This window comes from Typopeltis vanoorti, chromosome 21 (assembly GCF_054136105.1).
Source record: "Typopeltis vanoorti isolate ZY-2024b chromosome 21, IOZ_Tvanoo_1.0, whole genome shotgun sequence".
Taxonomy (NCBI): Eukaryota; Metazoa; Arthropoda; class Arachnida; order Uropygi; family Thelyphonidae; genus Typopeltis; species Typopeltis vanoorti.
Genome location: NC_143569.1, coordinates 88387829 through 88405049, shown reverse-complemented (window position 1 = coordinate 88405049; position 17221 = coordinate 88387829). Strand labels below are relative to the sequence as shown.

General features: G+C 37.5%; 1 protein-coding gene across 7 annotated transcripts in view; it reads left to right on the top strand.

Annotated features, from left to right (window-relative positions):
• The window catches only part of LOC150095089 (spectrin beta chain-like), a 577773-nt gene that overhangs the window by 160040 nt on the left and 400512 nt on the right, over nt 1–17221 (top strand). For all 7 annotated transcript variants that reach the window (XM_090411296.1, XM_090411299.1, XM_090411298.1 and 4 more), the window contains exon 5: nt 12178–12350. In XM_090411296.1, coding sequence (XP_090267422.1) covers nt 12178–12350 — 173 coding nt within the window. The remainder of the gene's footprint in view (nt 1–12177; nt 12351–17221) is intronic.

The window sequence follows — 17221 nt, the reverse complement described above, 5'->3', positions numbered from 1 at the left end:
AATTACTCCATACATCAAGGATATCTTTTTCACTAGTTTTCATGTCACCTTTATCATCTCTAATTCCTTTTATAGTAATCTTTCTTCCATTTCTGAGCTTTTTCAACATCCTCCAGAATATTTTGCTACCTTGATATTTATGTTCTTACCAAAGTGTTCCCATGACTTTTGTTTAGCTAGTTTCACACAGTGGTTAGCTTTCTTACATTTGTCTCTGTATTCACTAAGAGCACAAGATGACTTATTTGTCAGGAACTTTTGATATGCTTTTTTGTTTTCCTTCACTGCCTCTTTAACTTCCTATGTTCACCATGGAGCTCTGATTTTTCTATCCTTATAGACAACTTCACCACATGCCTCTCTGTCTGAATCAATAAGTGTTTTCTTCAGAGCTTGCCACTGAATCTCCAAGGTTTGGTTCTTGTTCTCAAACTCTTTCAATTTTTCTTGAATGATATTTGTGTATTTTAGTCTACAGTTCACATCTGAGAGCTGCTCAACTTTTATTCACTTTAAAACTTTCTTACATGTTATTCTTTTCAATATGAAATTCAATTTAATCTTGCTCAAGACTAAATGGTGATCACTTCCAATTTCAAATCCTCTGTACACTCTGGTGTCCTGCACGAGGGAGAAAATATCACTATCAACAATAACATAGTCAACGAGGCTTTTCTTATTCCTTGCCTCTCTCCATGTGAATTTGTGCACATTTTTATGTTGGAACATGGTGTTAGTAATAACCAGTCCATGTCCTGAGCATTAATTCAACAGGTATTTACCATTATTATTAGCTTTGCTCTTTTCTTCAAATTTTCCAAAATATTTTTATATGTCTGACAATCATTTCCTACTCTTCTGCTGATATCCCCAACGAGGACCAACTTTTTCTTTTTCATTGTGTTACTTGCTTTCTATAAAGCCTCAAAAAATTCCTCCACTTCTATTTTAGTAAAACCTTTTGTGGGACTATAGGCCAAATAAGTCTCATTGTCCAGTTGCCCATTGTGATATTTGCCCACATCACTCTACTTGTTATTGCTTGTCATTAAAGATTAGCCTCATATTTTGTGTTCAGTACTATAGCTACACTTTCTTTTCCCTGATTGTCAATGCCTGAATATAACACTCTGTTTATTGCTTAGAAAAATCTCACCAGATTTTGTCTTTTTTGTTTCAGTCATCCCTATTATGTCAATCTGGTACTTATCCAATTCCTCAGTTAGTTCCATTTCTTTGCCATTCAGGCTTCTTATGTTGATAGTACTGATCTTCAACTCTGGTGATATTGAGTTGGGGTGTGTTTCATGATTTGTTCCAGTAGCTGACTTCATTGTTCACCCTGGTTCCCTGGCAAAAACAACGGGGGCCTTGTTTAACCAGGCATGAAATGCTGTCATGTTCTACCATCATTTTATATTTTGGTTTAAGCCAATAAGAATACAATTGTTCAGCTAAATCCCAAATTGCCAGCTCATCCTCGTTCATTCAGTATCCAGGTAGATACCTAACAGGATGCATCCTTTATAGGCTTGAGATGAAACATTCTTATTCCTTGCCTCTTCTCTCCATGTGAATTTTTGCACATTTTTATGTTGGAACATTGTGTTGGTTATTACTAACACAATGACATGGATGTAACCAATCCATGTCCTGAGCATAAATCCAACAGGTATTTGCCATTATTATTAGCTTTGCTCTTTTCTCCAAATTTTTCTTTATCCAAGGATTAAGAATAACAAGAATAATATATAATTTCTTGTTAAGTAGTCTTGGTTTGCTGAGTGGTTAGTGTATCCACTCTCTGACCAACAGGCCATATGCTTTATGCTTGAATTCCACCATGGGCATGAATGTTTGTGATTGTCTTTAGGTGGGAAATGAATTTTATTGCCTGGTGTGACATTGCTGTCCCACTATTCTAATGTATATGGGTTATGCAAAAAATAAATTAAAAAAAAAATATAAACTTAATAATAGAAAACCCCTTCTCCCCTCCCCTCCAAGGTACCAATGTAACTGTAGATTTACAGAAAAACCTTTCCTGAGTAAATGACTATTTTTATGTGACTTTTACTCAGGACTTACACACACACACGCGCGCGCACACGCACACACACAAAAAAAAAAAAAAAAACTTGCTACAACTGTCTCTCATCCAAAGTATTTATAATATGACGATACACTATGTGTTTATTGAAACATGACTTTTTTATTATTATTATTAGTACCCAAGACCCCATGGAGTCAAAGCCTCATCTAGGAGGTGCTTTTATGATACACATAGCTCATCATACCATGCCTTAAACATATTCGAATTCTCTGCAGACACCATACTCCCAGGCAAGGCATTCCAATCATTCACAACTCTGCAAGAAAAAAAACTCCTTCTCACTCCCCTACTGACATCCTCTTTATATAGTTTCCAGGGATGACCTCTGGTTCTCCCCTGATCTCCCACTATTTTCTGTAGAACCTCTCCAGCATTGATCCTATAATAACCCCTTAATAACTTTTAGGTCTCTATCATATCTCCCCCTCTTCCTCTTGTCCACCAGACTCTGCAAGTTGCATCTTCTCAATCTTTACTCATATTTGATATTCCAGAGTTTAGAAACTACCTTAGTCAGTCGCCTCTAGACCCTTTCCAACATCTCTTCATCCTTCTGAAAACCAGGTGACCAAATCTGGGCACAATAGTCCATGTATGGCCTAATCAAAGCCTTATACAATGGAACAAGAATCTCCCTACTTCTACAAGTCAGTGTCCTCTGCATCATTCCCAGAAGCTTTTGTGTTGTCTTCACAATTTTGGCTATTTGTCCCCTAAATTTTAGATCCTTATCCACTATCGCCCCCAGATCTCTTATTTCGTCCACCTCTGACAATATATCCTCACCAAGCATAAATTCTGCATCCCATTTTTGTTTTCCAAATTTTAAAACCTTACATTTTGCAACACTGAACTAACATCCCTATTCCTGTGCTCAATCACTCAATTTATACTGCTTTTGGGGAATGCCTGTAATCCCTAGAAAGTGTAGAATGTCTCCCAGAAATGGGTGGTGGTGGCATTGGGGGAAATGAAATACCTCCCTTGGACCAATAGGTGTGCAGCAGAGGAATGTCAAGATGGCTGCATTAATTGCCTAAAATCTTTAAAGATGGATTGGCCAGCAAATAGAAGTAGAAATAATGCTACCATGTACGGGAGAGCTGATGCCTAACTCAAGCCCGCATAGAGTAGGCAAGAAGACAGCTATGTGGAACTCAAACTGTATATATAATATTTCAACCATCAACATCAGAACGTTCTACAAATCTGGCAAATTAAAACTGATAGAGAGAGAGAGAGAGAGAGAGAGAGAACTTGAACTGTTTAAATGGGAAATAGTGGGAGTTGCAGAGACCCACTGGACAGGCGAGGGAAAAAGAGACATAAAAAATGCAAGTATATTTTACTCATTAAGGAAAGATGACCATTACAGAGAAGGTGTAGCACTAGTCATTAAAAAATGTCCCCTAAATTCAATAGTTGATGTAAGACCAGTTTCCTCTAGAATCATCTCAGTAAGATTCAAAGCAAAAGAAAAAGGAATATATATATAAATAATAGAAGTTTATGCTCTGGACCAATCACATGAAAAGGAGGAATATAGCCAATTTCTTGAACAACTGCAAGAAGAAATCAGGCAAACAAGTACAGGAGATATCCTGATTATTATGGGAGATTTTAATGCAAAGATTGGTCAGCACTCTGAAGATAAAGCAGAAGTAATGGGAAAATTTGGTCATGGAGAGAGAGATGAATGAGAGAGGAGAGGACTTGATTAATTTTTGCAAAATAAATCAACTGCTAATCACAAATACCTTATTCTACCACAGGCCACAACATAAATACACCTGAACATCACCAAACAATGAAATCTAAAAGTGTATAGACTATATAATCGTTAGTAAGAAATGGAAACCTTTCTTCCAAAATGTCAAAACATTAAAAAGAGATTGACATGGATACAGACTATGAACTACTATCAGCCAAACTAAAAATCAGTTTCAAAAGAGAGAAAATAAACCACCAAACACAAAAGAAGATGGACATCTCAAAACTCAATGATAGCTTGACAAGATCTAACTACCAGAGAGCATTAAAAGAAAAATTAAATAATCTTGCTTTAGATATAGTCTCGGAGTCTTGGAAAAAAAGATAAAGAAATTATTGAAGAAACAGCAACAAAACACCTGGGTTACCAGACAGGAGTAAGTAAAGATTGGTTTACACCAGAGATTTTGTACTTATGGGAGAAAAAAAGAATATCCAAAGCTAACCTCTCAAAAGAAGGTAATGAAGAAAATAGAATATTATACAAAAATTTCAAAAAAGAAATAGACAAAAAAATGCAGATTAGTAAAAATATGTGATTTTCTGAAAAAAAAATCTGAAGAAAAAGCAGGAATATGTGAAGAAGCATACACAAAATATGACTCCAAGACCATTTATGAAATAGTTAAAGAGATAACTAGAACTCAACCCAGTTTCAATATTGCAAAAAGATGGAACCACAACAAGTAGCTGTGAAACAATAAAAGAAATATGGACTTATCATTTTAAAGAAACATTTGCAGCTGAAGAAAACATAGATCAAGACGCCTTCAGCCCAGAAGAAACTTCTCTATATATATATATTTCTTCTAAAGGAATAAATACATAGAACAATCAAACAAATGAAAAATAATAAAGCAACAGGCATAGACAGCATTCAAAAAGAACTTCTAGAAAAAGGGAGGGAAAGTGTAATAAATTACCTAAGGGAACTGTTCAACAAAATACTAAAGAAAGGAAATTTACCAACAGAATGGAGAACAGGCCAGATCATACCCATCCACAAAAAAGGAGATGTCAGATCCTGCACTAACTATAGGCCTATCACCCTTCTAAGTCATTGCTATAAAATATTCATCAGGATTCTTCAAAACAGAGTTAAACATTCCTATGAAGAACAGATGGAAGAAGAGCAAATGGGATTTAGAAATAGCAGAAGCACAATAGATGCAATTTTCACGTTAAACAGATTAGCAGATCTTATGAGAGACAAAAATAAAAAGAAACTCTACTGCTGTTTTATCAAATTCAAACAAGTTTTTGACTGAATAAACAGAAGCAAACTCATTAAAATTCTACAAAGAGGATTTGAAAAATACCTATTAAATTGTATCAAGAATTACTATTCAGAAACATAAGCAATAGTGAATTACAAAAACATAGAAACAGATCAAATAGCAATTAAAAAAGGAGTTATGCAAGGCTGTCCATTGTCACCATATTTATTCAACCTCTACCTAAACGAAGTAGTAGACGAAGGACCACAGATGTGTGAAGGCATAACTGTAAATGGAAGAAATATAACACATTTAAAGTATGCTGATGACATAGTTATCACTACAGACAGCCAAGAAAAATAAGAAAATATCCTGACCAAGCTGCATCAAACAAGTAACAAATATTATTATTATTATTATTATTCAGGCCAAGATAATAATAATAATCTCCATGGATTTGACTTGGCCAAATGATCCTAGTCAGGACATCAGAACTGTGAATCTTGCCAAAATAGAGACAAAAGTAGTGCAAGACTACCAGGACTAGCCTGCTTTCTGGATGTCACAGGTCACACCACAAGACGAACACACCAGTAGGCTGTTGAATTCCAGTGATAGTGGTATAGAACACAGGATAGTAAAAAAAAAAAAAAAAAAGTGAGAGAAGTACAGCAAACACAGGAAGTAAAGAAAAAGAGGAAGAATGAAAAGGGTCAGTACCATCACTGGGAGATTCCCCCCCCCCACACACACACACCACAAACAGGTGTCCCACAGAGTGGAGGAGAAGATCTTATTCACCCCCCCTACAGTCTCTTTTAAAACTTTAGTCACAGCTCTAGGCACATTACATCTGGCAACTCTGTCCATAGAAGAGGGAAGAAGTCGATTGGCTATTAGAAGGAAATGAAACTATTTAATTCATAATCAAACTTATAGGAATAGGAAAAAAATAAAAATAGGAAAAATAGGAATTAAAAAAAGGGGAACTTTAAGTTACTGGCCAAAAGTACAAATTTATCCAAATTATCCAAAAGTATCCCATAATAGAAATCAATCTATTGCTACTAGCAGTTTTTATTTTTAAATTCCCACAGAGTAAATTTGCATTACTTCCAATGAAAAATTTTAATACAAAGCAAAATATATTCTTACTAAAAATTCTGTGCCACTTGGGTAAGACTGCTACCAGTATCACCAGCAGTTACTTAAAAGTGAAGAAGAGGACACAGTTTGGTGAGATGACAAACAATATTAAACAGGAACCGCAGGTGAAAAAGAGGCTATGGAAGAGATATAGGGAGACAGGTGAAGAACAGATGCATGAAGAATATAAGACACAGGCCAGGAGAGTGACTAGTATGGTAAGGAAGGCAAAACTGGAATATGAGAATAGATTGGCCCTAAGATCCATAGAAAATCCTAGGGAATTTTTTAGCTGTGTGGCCAGTAGGAGGAGAAATGATTGTGGAAGAATGATATTGTGGGATAAAAATGGGAATAGAGTGAATGATGCAGAGGACATAGTGGAATTGTTCAATGAACACGTCATTGGAGTATTTCATCCTGGTGCAGGAAATTTTAATACTAGAGGGATAGGGCAGGTTTGAGATTTAGAGGTGCAGGAGGAGGCTGTGTTTCAAATACTGAGTACTCTGGATGTCAGTTAAGCTATGGGACTGGATGGTATTTCACCACGAGTTTTGAGAGAATGTGCTAAAGAACTGATAGCTCCTTTGACCTGGCTTTTCAATGAAAGTTTGGCTATGGGAAAGGTGCCCAGGGAATGGAAGGAAGGTAAGATAGTTGCATTGCATAAGGGTGGTAACAGACTGGAAGTGTCTAATTATAGGCCAGTTTGTGTGTCATCAGTAGTTGCTAAGATCTTGGAAAAAGTAGTGAGGGACTGTATTCCTCATTTGCCCAATGCTGTATACGGTCCCTCACTACTTTTAGAAAGGTAATGTTATCTGTGAGAGTCAACATGGATTTGTGAAGGGGTGCTCTTGTTTTAGTAATATGCTCACCTTTTATAATAAAGTTACAAGAGCAGTAGATGAGGGAAAGGCATATACTGCCATTTCTTGGATTTAGCAAAGGCATTTGACAGGGTGCCACATGATAAGCTGATATTTCAGTTGCAGCACATGGGTCTGGATGTCAGGTTGGCCAACTGGATTTAGGATTGGCTGTCCGATAGGTATCAGAGAGTTGTGTATGGTGGAGCAGTTTCAAGGAGGCAGAAGGTTACAAGTGGGGTCCCACAGCTCAGAAGTGGGACCTATATTGTTTAACCTGTATGTCAATAACATCATCAGTGGATTGCAGAGGGGATATTCAGTTGTTTGCAGGTGATGTAAAGCTGGGAAGGGTTATTAGTGATAGTGCAGATTGGCTAGCCCTGCAAGAGGATTTGAATAAGCTAGACAGATGGGAAAATGATTGGGGGTGTCGATTTAATGCAGCAGAATGTAAGGTCTTGAGGTTTGGGACACATCGATGGCACGCTACATACTCTATTGGAGGAAGTAGGGGAGACAAGAGATCTGGGATTGATGATTGATAGAAATCTGAAATTTAGGGGGCATATTGCAAAGGTGATGAAGGTAACACAGAGGATTGCTGCAATAATGAGAAGGACACTGACCTGCAGAGATAAAAGAGTTATCATTCTGTTATATAAGACTCTGATCAGACCACACTTAGACTATTGTTCTCAGATCTGGTCCCCAGGATTTGAAGGGGATAAATTAACTGTGGAAAGGGTAAAAAGGCAGATAACAAAGATGGTTTCAGGACTGTACAATGTTAGTTATGAGGATCGGCTGAGGGAATGTGGACTGCAGAGTTGGGTGGAACGAAGTAGAGAGGTGATATGATTGAGATTTGTTGAGAGGTGGTTACAGGGTTGACACTGGGAAGTTCTTTCACTTGGTTGAACAGTGGGAAGGAGTGATGACAAGGGGCCCTCCCTTGAAGTTATGAAAGGAAGCTGTGAGCAAGAGGGTGAGGAGTGGTTTCTTTGCATGGGGGGGTGGTTGAACCATGGAATGCATTGCCTGATAGAGTGGTGAGAGCGAGTGGTAAGGAGTAGTATGAGAGACTTTGTGTTTCCTAGGAGGGACCTCCCTTGATGAGTCTTGATAGACTTTGTGTGTCCTAGGAATGACCTCCCGTGATGAGTCTTTTGACTCCATAGATAATAATAATATCCATGGAGTCAAATTAATAATTCGGAAACTAGTTTCTTTTGCACATATAAATAAACCTGCACTTCGCCACATTATTAAAGCAACTCTTCGTGCTATTTGGAAGTCAAATTTTAGGCCTCGGTCACACTTTCTACATCTGAAGATTGGTTCTCGAACTGTTTTATTCCTGCTGTGGAATGTTATTGAAAAAGAAAATTCCCTTTAAAATTCTGCTTGTGCTGGACAGTGCTCCTGGAGATCCAGCATCTTTAGATGACCTTCACCCTAATGTAAAGGTTATTTTTACCACCCAACACTACATCGTTACTACTGCCAATGGATCAGGGAGTGTATGATTGAGTCATGTATGATTCAGTGTATGATTGAGTATATTATGCCCAAGCGAGTACGGCGGACAACAAATCAGAATGGGATAGTTAGTATAAGGCATCAAAGTAGGGATGGGACAAATGGGCTTCTGCGATTCATGTACACTAATGCCAGGAGTATTAGGAACAAGAAGGAAGAGTTTTTGGCCATGGTTGGCACTTACAGGCCACAGGTTGTTGGTATTAGTGAAACATGGCTGACAGAAGATGATAAAGCTAGTGGGATTGAATGCGACAGGTATAGCGTGTTCGGGAGTGACAGGGTGAATAAAAAGGGGGGAGGAGTGTTATTGATAATAGCTGATGAGCTTCAGCCAAGGAGTATAGAAGTTGAACTGCAGGATGGGGAAAAAAGCACATTTGAGGCTGTTTGGTGTGAGATAGAATATAGACCAGGTGATGGAATAGATGGTGGGGATAGTATGCATAAGCAAATAGAAGAAATGAGTGGAAGGAGGGTAATTATTATGGGTGATTTCAATTATGGTAACATTGACTGGAAAGAGGAGAGGGCACATGGGAGGAAGGAATTGGATTTTATGCGGTTATTAAGGGACAACTATCTACGGCAACATGCAGTGGAAAATACCAGGGGGCAGAGAGTGCTGGACCTAGTAATTGCAACTGAGAATGTGGCTGTAATGAACATGACCATGTTGCCACCAATTGGTGAGAGTGACCATAAGGTCATGACTTGGGAGGTGGCTAAAGGAGTCAAATTTACAATTAAGACAGGGTACATGTGGAATTACCGGGCTGGAAAGTATGACAAGCTTAGGTGTGTGCTTGGCTCAATGCCATGGCATGTGAAACTGCAAGGGCTGGATGTTGATAGTGCATGGGAGGTGGTTAAGAACTGTTTGCAGGAGGCAATGGTTGACTGTATACCAAGAGTCCGAATAATAAATCAAGTAGGGGTTAAATGGATGAATAACACTATTAAGCTTGAGCTGCAAAAAAAGAAACAATTGTGGAGGGAATTTAAGGAGAAGGGTGACCATCAGGCGCAGGAACAGTATAAAGCTCAGGCCAGGATGGTAACAAGGGTGGTAAGAAAAGCAAAAGCAGATTACGAAAGGAAATTGGCCACGCAGGCTAAAGAGAATCCCAAACAGTTTTTTCAATATGTTGCAAGTAAAAGGAAAAATGCTCATGGTAGAATGATCTTAAAAAATGCTGAGGGTAGGGAGGTAACCGAATCAGTCGATATTGTGGAATTACTGAGCGAGCACTTTGCAAGATTATATCATCCAGGTGGTGACTTTGCAGGAATGGAAGAACCAGCAGCTGATACTGGAATTGTGATGAATGAAGTAGAGGTAACTAGTCTATTACAGAACCTCAAAGTCAATACATCTGTGGGATTGGATGGTATACCAGCTCGTGTCGTACGTGAAGCGGCTAAAGAATTGTCAGTGCCCTTGACCATTTTGTTTAATTTAAGCCTCAGGACTGGGTCAGTCCCATGGGGGTGGAAAGAGGGGAAAATAGTTCCGCTGCACAAAGGTGGTTCCAAGGCTGCTGTTGAAAATTACCGGCCAATCAGCATAACAGGAATCATTATTAAGGTCTTAGAGAAAATAGTCAAGAGGAAAATACAAGATTGGATAGAAGAAAATGGGATACTGTATTGGGGACAGCATGGTTTTGTGAAGGGTAGGTCATGCCTCAGTAACTTGCTCACGTATTATAACACAGTGACAGCTGAACTGGATAAGGGTAATGGGTTTACAGTGATTCTACTGGACCTTGCTAAGGCCTTTGACAGGATACCATATGGAATTCTAATCAGTAAATTGCAGCATATGGGGATGGACATAGGGTTGGTGAGATGGATAGGAGGGTGGTTGACGGAGAGATATCAGAGAGTGGTTTACTCAGGAGTAGAGTCCACAAGACGGCCTGTGACTAGTGGTGTGCCACAAGGATCTGTTCTTGGACCACTGCTGTTTAATTTGTTCATAAATGATATAGGAAAGGATCTGAGAGGAACAGTTCATTTGTTTGCGGATGATGCGAAGTTGGGTAGGGCAATAGTGAATGCAGATAACGTCAAAATTTTGCAAGATGATTTGGATAGATTGGAGGTCTGGGCTAAGGAGAATGGATGTCAATTTAATGTGGCAAAATGTAAGGTTATGCATTTTGGGGTGAAAAGATTGGCGGCAGTTTACTGCATTGGTGGAACCGTGCTCCAGGAAATCGATGAGGCACGAGATTTAGGAGTGTTGGTGGATAAGGAATTGAAATTTAGGGGACACATTGCAAAAGTGGCCAAATCAGCTCATCAAATCACTTGGTTGCTGAAGAATACGTTGACATGCAGAGACAAGCAGGTTATTGTTCCTCTGTATCGAGCCTTGATAAGACCCCATCTCGACTACTGTGCTCAGATTTGGTCACCTAGGTTTCTTCTTGATCGGGAGGAGGTGGAGAGGATCCAGAGGCGAGTGACCAAGATGATAGCAGGTCTGTGGAATGAACCTTATGAGAACAGGTTGAGGATTTGTGGGTTGCAAAAATTGGTTGATAGGCGGAGGAGGGGAGATATGATTGAGACATTCAAATTACTGAAGGGTTTCTATAAAATTAATTCAGAGGATATTTTTGAGAACAGAGCTGATTGTGGGAGGACTAGGGGACATCCGTGGAAACTGGGCAAAAGTGTGGTTAGTAAAGGTGTTAGAGCTGGGTTCTTTACTTTTAGAGTAGTGAATGAGTGGAATGCGCTCCCTGAGTCTGTGGTGGATGCTGTGACAGTGAATGAGTTTAAGGCGAGATATGATAGATACTGTATGAATGTCGAATAGTTGTGATGAATATGATTTGGGGCCTCCCTCGATGAGCCTAATGACTCCCTGGAGTTGCCCGTAATAATAGTAATAATAAATATTTATTCTTCCTTTTACTTGCTGCCTAATGACAGAATTCTTTTGGGTTGTCTTTAGATTGCAGATTTAGTTCCTTTTCATATGCAGCTTTCCATACAACAGTTGTGACTCTTCTGGCCAACCATCTTTATGCATATAATGTTCCTTCCACATCATCCTTTTCTTGTGAATCTTTTGCTTAATAAGATTACACATCCATTTCACTTATACTTAATTTTTTTTAACTCCTATGTTCTGTTTAATGCCGCTCGAGTTTCTATAATTCTCACATTGTCTAACTTTGTGATTTTGGAGGTGAAATCACTTTCAGTATCCCTTTAGCAGGGGATACTCTAAAAACACAAAAATCTAGGCTAATATACTATAGAACACTAATTTTCTAATGGGTAAAAACACAGCAATAAAAATTTTTGCCAAAATGCAGGCAGTATTAGGTATATTGTTAACTAATTTTCATCATTACATTACAATTGCTCTGTCTCTCTCTCTGCTAGAATACCAAGAGAGAGAGAGAGAGAAATCTCAATTTTTTTTTATATATATATATATTTAAATATTTGAACTAGGTTAGACAGTAGTAAAATAGAATAGTTGGTTGCATTTTAGATTCAAGATATCACTATAGAGGAAGTGGACAATCAAGAAACTAAATCTGCCAAAGATGCTCTATTATTATGGTGTCAAATGAAAACTGCTGGATATCTTAATGTAAATGTAAGAAACTTCACAACCAGTTGGAGAGATGGGCTCGCATTTAATGCTTTAATTCATAAACATAGGTAAGCACCATGCAATTACAAAATTCAGGTACATTTGTATAAAGTTTTTGCAATCTGTTAATTAAAATAACTTCTAATAATATTAATTTACATAACTTTTTAATATTAAACTGTTATATTTTATATCAGCATTTCATTTTCTCTTTTTTGAAAAGTGTATGAACTCTAATAGTACTGTCATTTAAGTAAGTGCAAAGTTAGAAAACTTTGGAGCTACAGTCTTCACAGTTGGATCTGTAGTACTTTTTTAGAAATTTTATGACACCCCTCTTTCTAGCATGTGACTTAAAGATAGTATCCCTCCATTGAAAATAACAGTGAAAAGGCAAAAAAAGGAAGCAAGTGAGTCTTTATGTAGAGATTAATAAGTGGTGGAATAGTGAGGTAGTGGAAGTACCAAGTATAGTATATTCAGTGGCATTGATTCATATTTTATCTTTTATATTACTATATTCTTTTTACAAAAATGTTCAGGTATATCTTTATTCAATACTTAGAAAAAAAAATCTTGTGACACACTAATATAAGCATGGCAGAAACATGTTGGAAACTACTGGTTCTAACGAGTGAGAACACTGTGATTGTGATTGTTCATAAATTTTGCAATGAATGGTTGGATAACTGGAGTTCTTTATTAGGCAATCATAAATGATTGGGATGCTTAAAGAGTCAAAGCTATATAACTGGGAGGAGACCTCCATGTATCTTTTTAAGGAATGTGGAAAACTGACTGTGGCTTCTGACTCCAATCCCATCCAATCTCACTTTCTCATTTTGCACACCCTGTTATACTATGGATATGGAATGAATGAGGATGGGCTTGCAATTTGGGACTTGCTGGTCAAGTTGTATTCTTATTGGCTTAACCCATAATGCAAAATGATGGCACAACATGACAGAATTTCATTGCCAGCTGGGGAATCACCCAAAATCTCAGAACATGTCCCAGCCCAACATCAACAGAGTTCAAGATTAGCACTATCAACGTAAAACACATCGATTGAAAAGAAATGGAACCAGCAGAAGAATTGGATAAATACCAGATCGACATAATTTGTGTGACTGAAACATAGAAGACAAAAACAAGTGAGATCTTTTTAAGCGACAAATACAAAATGTTATGTTCAGGCAATAACAATCAGGGAAAAGGAGTAGCCATAGTATTCAACGCTAAATACGAGGATAATCTTCTTGCATGGCAGGCAATATCAGGTTGAATAATGTGGGCAAATATCAGAATGGGGAACTGGAAGTGACTTATTTATGCCTATGATCCCACAGAAGGTTCTACTAAAAAAGAAATGGAGGAATTTTTTGAGGCATTAGAGAAGGCAGCTGACACAACAAAAAAGGAAAAGTTGATCCTTGTTGGAGATCTAAACGACAGACTAGGAAAGGATTATAGACATCTGGGAAAATTTGGAGAAAAGAGCAAAGCTAATAATAATGGTAAGTACCAGTTGGATTTCTGTTCAGGACATGGACTAGTTATTAACACAGTGTCCCAACATAAAAATGTGCACAAATTTACATGGAGAAAAAATGCAAGAAATAAGAAGACCGATTATGTTATTTTTGATGTTTCCTCCCTGATTTAGGACACAAGAGTATACAGAGGATTTGCAATAGGAAGTTATCACTGTTTAGTTTTGAGCAGGCTAAAATTGAATTTCACATTGAAAAGAGTGTGTAAGAAAGTTTTAAAATGAATCACGTTGAGCAGCTTTCAGAGGTGAACTGTAAACTGAAATACACAAACATAATTCAAAAAAAATGAAAGAGTTTGAGAACAGGAATCAAACCTTGGAGATTCAGTGGCAAATCCTGAAGAAAACATTGATTGATTCAGCTAGAGAGGCATGCGATTAGGGTTTTTCTGCAAGGTTAGAAAAATCAGAACTTTATGGTGGGTTGAAGAAGCTAAAGAGGCAGTTTAGGAAATGAAGAAAGCATGTTGAACATTTTTGTGCTCTTAGAAAATACAAGAAAAATGTAAGAAAGCAAAGAACTTTGCTAAAGCTAGCTAAACAAAGGTCATGAGAAGGATTTGGTAAGAATGTAAAAAATAAATATCAGGAAAGTGGGAAAATATTCTCAAGGTTATTGAAAAAGAAATGAAGGAAATGAGTACTGTAAAAGGATTCAGATGATAAAGTTACATGAAAACTGAAAATAAAGATATATTCAAGATGTCTAGAGTAATTACTTTGAAAGATTGCTAAATGAAACAACCAGTATCAACACAGTGGTAGAAAACACTCATCAGGAAATCCACTCAGGAATACATATCCATACGTGAAGTAGAAAAAGCCATCAAAAACTTGAAATGTAGAAAGGCAGTTAGAGTAGATAATATTCAACCAGAAATGCTTAAATATGGAGATATTGGAGTTTTACAAAAGTTTTTACATGGCTGCACTGCATAATTCAGAAAGCCATGTCAGAGGGTTAACTTTCAGATGATTGGAGTAGAGCTCTCAAAGTACCCATATATAAAAAGGGAAATAAAACTGAGTGTGAGAATTAGAGGTATTTCTCTACTGAGCATTCTTGGTAAGATTTATGCAAGTATACTTGAGAAATGGTTACAAAAAAATTGTGGAAGGGAGGTTTAATAAAGGGAAGGCTGGATTCTGGCCAGATAGAGGTTGTTTGTTAGGATTAGATGATTTTCACTTTGAAACAAGTAGTTGAAACGTTTTGGGAATGTAACAGGAATTTGTATTTAAGTTTTGTTGATCTGGAAATGGATTATGACGAGGCGCCAAGAGGAAAGCTGTTCAAAATACTACAGGTGTATAGTGTAATTTACACATTATATACAGCAATATATAGTCTCGCATGGGCCTGTTGGAATTGAAGGAGGTACATGAAGATGGTTTGATGTGTGACAATGTTGTACATTATCTCCACTGTTATTCATTATCTACATGAATCACATTATGAAGGAAAGTGACTTTAAATCTAATATCAGAATTGATAATCTGAGCTCTTTGCTTTATGCAGATGATGTTATACTTCTAAATAAATCCAGTATAAGTCTACAAGATTCCCTGACTAAATTGAATAACTCTTATAATAAATTTGGTCTTTTCATTGCTAAAATCAGCATCAAAAAAGACAAAGAAAATAGGCAGAAACATTGAAAACATCAACTGTATCCTGAATGGGGAACTTATAGAACAAGTAAAACATTTCAGCTATTTAGGCACAATATTCTGTTAAGACAGTAAATTAAATATGGAAATACACAACAGAATTAGTAAAGCTGTTTGGTAGGAAGTCAGCTGAATAAATTTATATGCAATAAGACAGAAATTAGTCAAAACACTAAATTAGCTGTATATAAGATGGTGTTCAAACAAATTTTAGCTTATGGATCTGAGAGCAGGATTACAAATAAAAGACTTGATCAAAGACTGGAGATCACAGATGTGAGAATTCTAAGAAAGATTAGGGGAGTGAACAGACATTAATGGCAGTACATGTTAAAAATGAGGATATTAGGAAAGGTGGTATGATCACTTAAACAGAATGGGAGAGTAAAGATTAGCTAAACAAGTGTTCTTGGCCAGGTTGGCATTTGCTATACTTGTTTACTGAGAAGGCACAGAATCAAGAAACCAATGTAGCTAATAATCAAAGCTGACTTGTGAAGCAGGATAGCACAGCAAAATGGGTTGTATGGCATGAGGTAGATGGATATGAGCTTGAAGATATGGTTGTGGCAGGACGAGATGATGGAATGCATAAAGGTGAGGATGAGACAAGTATAAATGGCATTCAGAGTCAAGATCAGGGAAATAGGAGTGATCAAAACAAAGAGAGAGAGAGGTGTGGAATAGCAGCTAGAGTAGGAGTAGAGAATATCGGTGTTGGTAGAATGGCCTCAAAGACACAGGGAGTGTTATACTTATATAAAAATGTAAGGAGTATTTGAAATAAGAGAGTTGATTTTGTTGCATTGACTGAGGCAGTATGCCAAAAGATAATTGGTATAAGTGAAACATGGGTGTCTGAGGATAATGTGATGTCTGGAATAGAAATGGAAGGATATAAAGTTTTCTGGAAGGAGAGGAAAGTGAAACGAGGAGGTTTGTGCTATTAATGATTACAGAGAACTGTGTCCACAAAGTGTGGAAGTTGACTGTATGTGTTCAGATTTTGAATCTGTGTGAAGTCAAAAATAAATGGTATTTCTGATAGGATGCTGTTATAGGCCAGGTAATGAAGAGAATTAGCTGATTACCTGAGTGGTTGCCAGCAGTGTGAGGACCTCTGTGAGAAAAGGGTATATGTGGAACTACAAGGGGGGTGATTATGAAGAACTCAGGAGACAGCTTGGGGGTGTAGCATGGAATGAGGAGTTAGCTCGAAAAGAGATCAATGCAGCTTGGAGGATTTTCAAAAACTATCTAGTAGATGCAATGTTTAAGTGTATTCCAAGGGTGAGAAGGTTAAATAAGGAAGGTGCGAGATGGATGAATAAAGAGATTAAGCATGCGATACAGAGAAAGAGGGCATTGTGGAGGCAGCATAAGAGAAGTGGAAATAACCAATTCCATGAGGTCTACAAAGACCAGGCAAGCAGGGTGACTTGGTTGGTGAGGGTAGCTAAAGAGAGGTATGAACAGCAGTTAGCTAATGAAACCAAAAAGAATCCTAAGGAGTTCTTTCGATATGTAGCCCGCAAAACAAAGAATGATTATGGGAGGATGACATTGATAGGAGAAAATGGTATAAAGACAGCTGTTGCAGAATGTGTGGTGGAGATACTTAATGAGCAGTTCATAAAGATCTTTCAATCTTGTGAATGTGACTTCATGGAGAGATTGAGAGTAGTAGATGATGAGGAGGAGAGACTGACTGTA